The sequence below is a fragment of the Hakea prostrata genome, chromosome 1 (genome assembly GCF_041222555.1).
Source record: "Hakea prostrata isolate BN-2017 chromosome 1, UWA_Hpros_2, whole genome shotgun sequence".
In the NCBI taxonomy this organism is placed as follows: Eukaryota; Viridiplantae; Streptophyta; class Magnoliopsida; order Proteales; family Proteaceae; genus Hakea; species Hakea prostrata.
Genome location: NC_142600.1, coordinates 19,416,178 through 19,427,697, shown reverse-complemented (window position 1 = coordinate 19,427,697; position 11,520 = coordinate 19,416,178). Strand labels below are relative to the sequence as shown.

Here is an 11,520-nt window from a genome sequence, read left to right as displayed (position 1 = left end):
GTATTCAAATATTTTAATGTGTGTACCAACCCAAATCGGAGAAGACACCATAAGTTCAAGTCCACCGGAGACCTCTCCACCGCTAATTTAGGTTTATCTCTCTTTCTCTCTTCCTTCAATTAACATAGGAGACGGAAAGAGACATATTCTACCAAAAAAAAAAAAAGAAAGAGACATATTGAAGTGGCATGCTACATGTTAATGACCGGAACAATCATAGTGGCTGAACCGGGTTGGAAAAACCTATTCGACCTAATTCGCTGAACTAACCAAGCAGCCAGTTCGAGCAACTGGAAACCCCACAGGCAAACAACAGAAGGTAAGTTATTCTAGAGAAAGCAACTACTCTGGTTTCTTAAAGTAGTCCAAGCTTCTAGCGCCTTACTATTTGATTCATGACTGACTTGCTCATTGGAGGCGTACCTCAACCAACCAGGTCAAGCACGTTTTACAGAAATCGAGCTCGAACGATCCAGCAGGACTTTATCATCACTTACATATATCCCTCTCCCCTAAGAGATTAACACCAATTTCATGTGAAAGGAGTCCAACTATGAAACAGAAGAAAAGAGAATCCCAGAATCCACAAAATATAATGGAGCACCACCCCAAGTAATTCAGCGGGACACCTTTGACATTGACTTTGGGGGAATGGAAAAGACACGAGAATCACTTCCGAGTCTGTAGCAAACGATTTCATGTTACCGTTCATTAAATAGTATGAATAGAAAATTTGTTTCATGATGCATCTGCAAACACTATAAATTGCATTCCAAATGTACTTAAGAGAACAAAAGCATTCCAAACTGCTAATAAATTGCTTTCTCAGGAAAGGATTTGATGACAAAATTCAACAAAATCGGTTCTATACACCTACTCTCTCCTTCTCTCTCAACCGGGCAATAAGAAAAATGAGAATCCCAACCTTAATCTACCATTCTGCATGCCTTCATTCAGCTAATCCGGCAGATTCCACATCAATTTCTCCCATTCCTGTGTCTTCTTCTTCTTCACTATCTTCGTCACCGCTAACCTCCTCATTCTGAGAGCTCAGTTTGGCCATGTGCTCGGCAAGTAGTTTATCTTCCCGCTCACTCACCTAAAAGTGGGGTTTTGAAAAAAAAATCAGCTTCCCCAATGGTAGGAATCAAATGCAGTTGATTTCTTGAACAATGTCAATGGATGGAATGATGAAGCAAAATCACTGTTACGGGAGTTGTAGAGAAAGAAGATAAATTAAATGGGAAGTTGGAAGATACTCACAGCTCTTGCTGCCTCCTTTACTATAAGTTTTCCCTTTTCTTTCTCTATCGCTTCAGTGCAGGCCTTGATTGCATTGTTAAGAACGGATATCCCTTGCTCCTACACAACAAGATCATGGCATATAATAGTGACAATCAATAACTTTCTCCAGAAGCAAATTGAAAATAAAAATGATGCTTGTGAACTACTCAGGTGTTGGGATTGGCAAAAAATATATAAAATGATAAGTTGATAATTACCCCACAGTTACAATAAGAGTTTCTCAAATTGAAAACAGGATAACCATATCATGTTTTTCAGGGGCAAGAACTACGGCCCACTAAGTTACATATGAGATTCTTCCCCAAAAAAAAAAAGGATACACATTAAACGGTGGGGAAGTTACAAAAACCCACCAGAAACAGGAAACTAATATTCGGATACTAGGGTTCCATTATGGCTAGAAGCCTAAATAAGGTTCCCTTCTACCCAAAAAATAAATGACGATTACCAAAAAGTCGAGAGACTTAATTTGGACATTTTAGGCCCAGAAAGACAGGTGCATAGCATTTCATATATTTAATATGGGTGCAATATGCAGGATGTGAAATGCATAAACAATGCACTTTCTAGAGTGCCAATATATTTCTTGATGAGATCAGCAAACAAGTTAGTTCAACTTGCAATAAAAATACTAAAAATCGAGATTTTTTCCTACTTCACTTTCCCAACCAGAAGAAAGGAGCAACATGTCCCCAGAATAGGTCATGCCGGTCTAGCCATAATGCCACTGCATTACAAAGACACTGCTTGGAGAGGAACTTAAATGTAGTGGATGTTAAATCCTTTATCAGAAAATATCTAGACTAAGCAATCAAGAACCTACCTCATTGTGGAGGGAGACACATCATGTTCCCTTAGAGGCCAAGACCCACCAACTTCCTAGTACATGGCATAAACTAGAGGTAGGCTTGAAAGAGAACTGATGCACATTGGTCATAGAGCCACACTAATTTGTATGATAAAATTCCGATGCTGGACAAATAGAAACTGGTAGGTTCTCTGTTTACATTGGGTTCCATATCAATTCGTAAAGCTTTTCCTTGTTCAGTAGCCCAATAAATCGTGTTACTTAAGAAGAGCAAACCCACTGGCATAAACCATGTTACTTTATAGCCGAAAATAAGCAGTAAAACAGAATACCAATTAGACAGCTTTAATTACTGTCAAGTTTCTCACTGACCTTGTCTAGAGTTTGAGTGGTAAGAACGTAGAGGGGAGGAGCAACAAGTTTAATCTTCACAGGACAATCATTATTGCCAGCAGCTTCAGCCCTCCGCATTGCCTCCTGCAAGGTAAAAGGTTATAGCCAAGAGATTAGAACATTCAAACACCATAAAGCACACGGAGGAGGAATGTTTCAGCCAATAATCAAATGCAGGTAGTAACAAATGGAAGCCAAAATCAAACCTTGATGTGGAGAACCCCATCAAACTGAAAACACTTCATTTCAATATCTGCACGAATCTTCAATGGTTGGGGAGTCATCCGCCTCCTAATATTTTTTATCAAAGAATCTTTCACCTCTTCTGTCAAAGCAGGCACTACCTTGGTGACCTGTAAAATTTGCAAGCCGGAAACTACCCTCAGCATCACAACACAGAGACACTAAAACAAGTATAAATGCTAACAGACATTACCTCCTGACCATCAGGCCCAACTTCTTTGATTTCACGCGTGAGGGAAGACAGAACTGAATCAGGATCAGTCACCACTACCTTGAATGCCTGTTCAAACAATAAAATTAGGATTTAAATCCAGATCATAAGAAAATAATCCTCATAAAGCACAAGAATTACCTCAAAAGCATGCCCATATTTGCGATACAGAGGCCAACCAACATGGATATACAGATCCTGAAACAATCATATCATTCTTAGAAAGTCCATAACAAGGAAATCAAAATCAACATTTTCATTAAGCATTCATGGAATTTTCTTCAGCTATCCCATGGTACAATAAACAGGTAATAGTAGATACTGAAATATCTAGTCAAAAAATATAAATTAGTTAAACAATCAGTTACAGGAAGAGAAACAAATAATCCTTAAAGCTGAGTGAGGCATAGTTGTTAAGGCGTCGCGTAGGCGTCCAGGCGCCTTCAGATTTGAGTCGCCTTATTTTCAGGCAATAAGGCGACCGCCTTGGGGTATGAGACGTCGCCTAAAGCACCTCGGACGCCTAAGGCGTCCGCTTTTTTGCCTTTTTATAAATCCCATGAAAGATGTCAAATCGCATATATTGAATTACTTATTAGATTCCGATTGTAAAGTACCTATTGTTTGAACCTATATGCATATTTATAATGACGCTACTTGTGATCAAATGTTAAAATAAAATAAAAACAAACAAAATCGAAAGAGAATAAGTTCTTGACTCGAGTCTCACACTCTCACTCACTCTAATCCCTAATCTCTTTCTCTCTTCCTCTCTTCCTCTCTTCTTCTCTTCTTCTCTTCTTCTCTTCCATTCCCACGATGACACTCCGGCAAGCAGCGGCCTGCGACAGGCGACTTCTTCTCTTCCTTTCTTCCCACGACTTTTTATTTAGGACCTACTATGTGTGGTTTGTACTTTGTAGTATGTTGGATGACTTGAGATAGGCTAATATTTTAGTTTTTTTTTTATTATATAAGATATGATAGATTTATAATGAAATAGTGTATGAGATGTACACTAAAATTTTCACTTCAAACGCCTCAACCGCCTCAAAAGTGCCTCGGAGGGCGCCTCGTTGACTCATGCCTCAACTAGCCTAAACCGCCTCATCGCCGTGACAGCTATGGAGTGAGGATGCAGCAAAAAGCCGTAATAATAGTTTGGCTAACACGGTTAACTCCCTGCCCTTTTTTGGGGGTGAGGAGTTTGGTTATTGGGTGCTAAACACATAAGAATTTTTCAACGATGAGATGAAATGCAGGTGGTGGAGATATTCAAACAAAACATACCATTATATCACATGAAAAGCAGCTCAAGGCTCATGACAGAAGCATCAGAGAGAATACCAAAGAAATTGATAAAACAATGGGAAAAGTAGCACTAGTTTCATGGACCATCAGATCATAAGGCCTGATGTACAATAATAAAAGCTAGCAAATATTACCAGATTCCCTACCCAAACCTTGACTTTAACCAATTTACCCAAGATAAACGTGGTACCACAATACCACCAAGGCACCAAAAACATTACTGGGTCCATGAATTGGACAATTTTGTCCTGACAACCAACCCCAGTTACTGGTATGTTTCTTGATGGTTGGACAGAAGTCCATCATGAGGAAAACAGACTTGGATATGGCACAAGATTTGGTTATAAAAACCTTTTTCCATCTGTTTGCATTCAACATGCTAACTCCATCACCACTTACATACTTGCGACAAATACCAAAGCGAGAATCTGGATTGTCTTCCTCTGAAGATGAAATGGGATTCAACCTAGGAACATGGACGGAGGATTATGGAGAGCGACAGCGCCTTAACAGGAAGGGTCCAGGTAGGATTCAGACCTGGAAGGACAAGTCCTTCCAGCAATAGCTTTGACCAGAACCACCCCACATTTATATATTTCCAACACCACAAAATCAGAAAAACATTACATGCAAGAAGAGCCAAAGTCAAGAAAGAGGTCCTGGCTCCAAACTCAACTGCTCAAGAATAGTGGCACATGTCTCAGTGCCAATGAAGCAGCAAGGGACTGAGAGATAGTTTAACAATTTCTTATCCTTATGATGATCAATCCATCCACAGAACTAGCTGGTTAAGCTGAGGGAAGTCAGTAAGACCCCCACCCCACACCAAAAAAAAAAACCCTTCTTTTCTGGTTCTTTTTTCCTTGGTGGCGGTGGGAAGGGAGCCTATGGGCTGTTGGACTTCTGTTTGACTGGCAAGATTTCCATCATCATCATAATCATCTCTGTTAACATCCGTCTGTCACTAAAGCATCATTTTCCATCACAATATGACAACAGCTTAGACACTCAACTTCCACAATGACAAGTCCACTATATGCAAATCTCTCAATGCCTTCATGCCAATGATAGCCCCAAAACCAACCTTGTATAACATGTCGCTTGCAAGATAGCAGAGGCAGCACCATGGTCCTTTAGAAGGGGATTGGACAGGATATCTTCACTTCCTACGGAGAAATATTATTATTGCCATACCCCTTCTCTTCTTAGGGGCATTCTAATGCTAGACACTAAACCAGCATACATTATCTTTAATTAATCCACATATTCACCAGACATCTTCCAAATAGACTGCATGCACTTTTTTGGGTTACTTTTGTAATTCATGTTTGTTTAGGATGGAACAAATAAAATCACAGTTCCAACAGCATCAACAATCCAACACACTGGAGGAAGTAGAAAATAAAAAGCATCTACACCTTGCCAACTATGTCAAAATAGAAATTGGGCAGGTAATTTAGTAAACTGAAACCCATGGGTAATCTACTCATTTTTCCTAAAACCAACAAAACCATCATTTTATGAGGAATGTTTATTTGGAACTTTTGACAGAAAACTGACCAATCAGATAGACAGCACAGGAGAGTACTCAATGCTTGTAAGCAATTTAATTATAAAACAACTTGATGTGAAGGTCATTGGCATGTAAGACTTGAACCTCAACCATCCATAAAAGTATTCAAACCCAAGCTGTGTTAAGGCAGGAAAAATGACAAATCAACATTTATCAGGAACCCATGAACCATCCAATGATCCTCGTTATGGAATCATGTAAAACTAGCAGACCAAGAATGATACTTATGAATAAGAGTACATGGAACCAGAGTTACAATTCCTAAAGACCATTTTAGTACCTCCAATGGCCAGTGAAAACTTCAAAATGACAAGCAATTTAGCCATTACCTAATCTTAAGTTTACTAACAACAGAAACAAAGCATAGAATAGATAAAAAGCATGAACATATGAGTTCAAATTTAAAGATACACATGAGCATGCATGTGCTACCAGGGAAGAAGTTCAACAGAGGGCCAGTAGAGAATACATGGTAACGAAAAAAACATGTATTCACCAGAAGACAGAAAACATTTCATGGCCAAATCCAAATGAGACCAGGGAGAAAAATTATCGGATGTTTCTGTGTAGATGACAATCATTTGACCATCTTCTCTTATATTTTATCTTCTGATTGTCACATTAAAACTTGCCTAAGGGTTTTTACTTCCCCATGAAGGTTTGTCTTCCAATTTCAATATATAAAAGAACAAATGCCATCACCTTTTTTGCAAAAACACCTGCATCTAGAATGGAAGGTTTTTTTGTGGTAGAAATCTAAAATGGAAGTTAGATTCCAAATTTTGTATTGCATCTCAAGTCGAATCTTTTATCGCTTCTTCTCCTTCTTTCTTTCTTTCTTTTTCTTCTTCTTTTTTTTTTTTTTTTCTTTTTTTTTTTTTTTCTCTTTTCTTTTCTTTTTTTTTCTCTGCCTCATAAAATTTTCAACTGCTAATGCAACAACTCCAGGGACATTTAAAAACAAACAGATCCTTGAGCTCAGTTTGTTTATAGGAATTGTCTCATAAGCGAAAGAAATTTGAATCCAAATAAGAAAACAGATTATTTTATCTAAACGCGATACAAAATTTTAGAAAATGACTTCCAATCCATTTTCTAAATGTTATTGGAAAAAGAAAAGAAAAAAAACACAAAGTGATGATAGTTGGTAATCAAATAATTTTTATGCTCAAATATGCTTCCTTGTCACATAAAAGCAATTTGTGGAAAGGGAAAAATAACTTAGGAAATACAAAATAAATTCTATAATAACAAATTCATTTTCCAGAACGAAATTTCATTGAAGCAAACATGAACTTGAAGAAACCAGAAAAAAGTTACTCAATACAGAAATGTGTAGATCTTCTAGATCACATCACATGGGAGAAAAACAAGTTAGGATATCCTTGCATTTGCTCTTCGTGTAGACACCATCAACTGGTTAAGGGCAGGAATCTCCAAAAAGATTAAAAAAAAAATCCAAAAGGTCAAAGGTAAGAACTCCCAATTAAATAAATCCATCGTCTTTCTTATGAGCCCAGGAAACAAATATAAGAGACCTCACACACATCAAGCAGAACAAGACACATGAAAATGACCCTTGCCCATTGGAGTAAATGATCAACTGTGGAAATAATTTGTTCCAGAGGTTCCATGACAAGCATCAACTCACCATCAGAGTTGATTAGGTGGACTCCCCAGAAAACCACTTATCTCCCACACTTCAAATATGGGGTTCTAATTTACTGCGATAAAGGGTAAAAGAGACTGCTTTCTGATCCCATGGGGCTTTTGTTTAGAGCATTTAGTAACTGATGATTGATCAGGCTTTTGAAAATCATGCAAAACCAATTCATGTAATCATCCACCAGAATATTACGGCAGGTTTTCACAAAAGATCCCACTATATAGAGAGAGAATTAGAAAACATGTGGACATGAAATAGAATTTTGGTTTCACGGATCATTGGACAGAAAACATCAAATTTTTAAAACAAAAAATAAAGCAAAAATCACCAACTAACCAACGCATGTATTGAGTCTTCTAGGCAGGAATGGATCCTGTACAAAATAAATAAAATAAGAAAGGAAATAACCACTGATGCATGTATTAAGTTGTGTCTTAAAAAAGAAGGAATGGCTTCTGTGATAAGGCAGCAGAAACAGGAAGTAACAGGTCTGGACTCTGGATGGTGGATAAACACCATAATGGGGAAGGTCAGAATTGACAGAAAAGTGATTGGTGGTTTTGACAGATATTTTAGTGAGAAAAGGAGCTCAATCGGTAGTTGTAATATGGGAGATTATAAACAGAAAAAAGAAATGATTTTCAAAAAGATTGCTGCAACCATTGCAAGCCTCCAATAATTTTCATAACCTCAAAAAGCATCCTTTTCAATTTTTTTTATAGCAGCCTCCGAAAATTAAAAGTAATCTAGCCTAGCCCCACGGACCACCATTACTGAAAGAAACTAATACAACAGTTCCTAGCATTGCATTTTTGCTCAGAAACAAGAAATCAGTGGGTCACACATCCTTATCACAATCCAAACCTTTAGGAGCCAGGATCAGTGATCTCACTCCTTACAACATCTCTCAGATTTTCCTAATAATAAAATTCATGAATTCCACATATGGTAAAAATAGAATCAAAGACTCACATAAATGGGTATTCAAACTGATGTGTACAATCCATCAACTGTCTATACCTGTGTTGGCTACAGATAAAACTAATTAAGTCTATTACAACTGTTTCAACTCGAATGAAAGAAGTGCACTAATAGAGCTTTAGCTGGACAATTGAAAATAAAGCATGTCTTCATTTCAATTCCACCACAACTCTACCAGCATTAGCTTACTGGTCTATTGAAAATATTACATAACGAGCTATGAAGCAGAAAAAGATAGAACAAGCCATAGTACTGCAAGCAAACTTTGCATAAATGACAGCCGCCTCTAAACATATATCAAACTGTAATGAAACATATAGTCACTATATGTAAACACACACACACACACACACACACACACACACACATATATATATATACAAGTAATAAATAGGACTATCTTGTCCAATGAAAGATTTGCCACAATTTGACTATGTACTTTTATATAGTAGCATGATGGTATGATATGATATGATGTGTGTGTGTGAAGCCACATGACATCACCTTCTAGCTTACTGTTCATACTAGGCAGTACCCTCATTCTAAGGGCCGAGTTAAGAAGCAGATACTGTGAATAACCTCTTATACTAGGTGTCATGAAAATCCTCATGGTGACTACTTATGCTAAGTGCCAAGTAGCATAGACAGGTGCACACACTCTGTATGCCAGACAACATGTAAAACCCATTACGAAATCATGCCGCAGTATGCAACATAACATCATGTATACCTTGTCCAACCACCAACCCCCCATTGAAAAGGGTTGTAGTCTGAGTCCCAAACCATGTGGGTCATAAATCATTTTTCTCTTTAAGTTCACATAAAATTAGGCATTTCCTTAACTGAAAGCATTCATCAACATACCACAATATATCTTTGAAATACTTACATAAAACATCACTATACAACATTCAAATAGCATGCATGGATACTATTAACCAACATGAAATAACTTAACATAAAAATGCACTCATATTGTATTTGAACAAAGAGCACAAACAGGAGCTTTTGAAGTCCACTACCTTGTACTCATCCTAAAATAAATTTTTAAAGAAGGGCCAGAGAAACATAAGACCCAATTTCCAGTCAAACTCCTTTAAAGAACTAACTTAGCTGACAGCAGCCCAACAACTTATTTTAAAAGCCAACTAATTGCCCCAATAACATGAAGGTAATTTACGAATTCTAATAACAAGAACCATTGGTTTGGTGCCTTAATCATTTACCAACATGGACAACAAGAAGTGTATCAAGTAATTAACTGCTGCTGAGTCTTTCCAGATCATATCCTTCAGATACATGTTCCTAGAAGCTGACAAACCTCTTCCGTAAAAAGAAACACAAATGGCTTAACGCCTTTATTAGACTTTCCAATCTTGATGTTTGCTATCAATAACAAGCTATAAGCCACATCTGAATAGAATTTTACACAGTCATAGATTTTATCCTCCAGACAATGCCCAAAATTGTGGTTAACCAAAATGAGAAACTCCCAACGGATTCCAATTCAGAAGGGAAAAGTGAGTGGAAAAAAGTAAAATGTCCTTGGAAGGAAAAGACGAAACCTTAAATTCCGAGAAAGGTTCAGAAGACCATATTCAAGAATGAAATCTCGGTTGAGAAATAGTAACGGTGGTCTAAACAATGATATAGACTACATACCTTTTAGAACGAAAGCACAGATATCACACCCTAGATGAGATCCAAGGAGAGTTACAAGTTAATTAGTTTTATTTTTATTTTTTTCCCTGGACGAATACAAGTTATTAAGTCTAATGACCCAGACCTCCGAAATGTACCTGAAAGTCAGAACTGTTAAATAGAAAGACCCAAACTAGTAGCCTGGCAGGGGACTGGACGAAGGGTTGTAACATAGACGTAAACAACTTTTCTGGCCAAATCGCTTCTTACAGATTTAGAAGAACAAGATAAAGGAACCAGAAGAAAAGCAGACTTCACTTAGCTGCAAAGTTGAGGGAATCCTTCAGATAAACGAACAGAAAGAATAACAATAACGCAAAGAAGGGGCATCATGTACCCATATGCAAAGTTCTAGAACTAAGGCTTCTGTAAGAAAGGCGTGGGTATCAGTATAACACAAATTTAAATGTGATAATTAGTCCTCCAAAAAGGAAATTAGCCTTTTTTTTTAGAAGGCTGGCGGAGAAACTCAGATATCTTCATTCTGTGAACTTTTAAAAAATAAGGCCTCCGTTAATTTAAACACAGTAATCAAGTTTTGAAACCTAAGCATAAACACAGCAAACGGGTAAACAGATGTAGGATACGCCGTTAACCATTCAAATAGAAGTAAGCTAACTCAAAATTAAAAACTTATCAACAAGATAAACTTCAGCAAAACAACACTGAAATACTTGCTCTTTGTACCTCTAAATCAAGTTGCAAGGTCTCAGCAACATGACGCATGATGGAATGGACAAGCTTACTCTTGTTATACCTCTCCTCGCAAGCCTGGATATCTTCCTCCGAAACCCTTCTCTTGCTAAGGTCAATATAACCTTTTTCCTTATCCACCCTAAGAACCATGACGGGTTCAATTCTTCCCACCTTAATCAAACTGCTCACACTCCGAATTCGACGACGAGAAAGCTCAGAAAAAAGGATCATACCCTCGATATTGTTATACTCCAAAAGCGATACATAAGCACCCATATCAGCGATGTTTTTCACTTGAATCATCACGGCCATGTCGACTTCAGGATATTTAGCTTCGTACATCCGACACTCTAAATTTAGTGTATTCGTCGTCATGCTTGCAGATGTAAAAAACCCTTCTAGGGTTCAGGCTTCAGATCACCAGGAGATAAGGAAAAAAAGAAAACGAAATTTCGTCAGAAGAGATTGGGGAAATGTATGTAAGAGAGCCGACCGTTCTCCCGTTAAATCTATCGATCTCTGAATCTTGAGAGGGACGAAGACAGTTCGGCTCGCGAGAGCAGGGCAAGCTAAGAATTGCGTTTTTATACCAAAAAAGGAAACAGGGTAGGAAAAACAGAACGAAAGAGCAA

General features: G+C 37.7%; 1 protein-coding gene across 1 annotated transcript; it reads right to left on the bottom strand.

Annotated features, from left to right (window-relative positions):
• Positions 1 to 629: 629 nt before the first annotated feature.
• LOC149028104 (eukaryotic translation initiation factor 2 subunit alpha homolog) lies at positions 630 to 11,517 on the bottom strand. Its single transcript, XM_089168553.1, has 7 exons — positions 10,880 to 11,517; positions 3,102 to 3,158; positions 2,943 to 3,029; positions 2,713 to 2,859; positions 2,486 to 2,590; positions 1,264 to 1,362; positions 630 to 1,099 (listed from the first exon to the last, which is right to left on the bottom strand). The coding sequence occupies exons 1-7, from the start codon at positions 11,261 to 11,263 to the stop codon at positions 950 to 952; spliced, it is 1,029 nt and encodes a 342-aa protein (XP_089024679.1). The 5' UTR covers positions 11,264 to 11,517; the 3' UTR covers positions 630 to 949.
• Between the last annotated feature and the right edge of the window lie 3 nt (positions 11,518 to 11,520).

Coding starts and splice junctions, on each gene's coding strand:
- LOC149028104 (XM_089168553.1), bottom strand. CDS start 11,263: ATGACGACGAATACACTAAATTTAGAGTGTCGGATGTACGAAGCTAAA. Junction 2,860..2,942: donor TTGGGCCTGATGGTCAGGAG/GTAATGTCTGTT, acceptor CAAATTTTACAG/GTCACCAAGGTAGTGCCTGC. Junction 1,100..1,263: donor TAAAGGAGGCAGCAAGAGCT/GTGAGTATCTTC, acceptor CCCCACTTTTAG/GTGAGTGAGCGGGAAGATAA.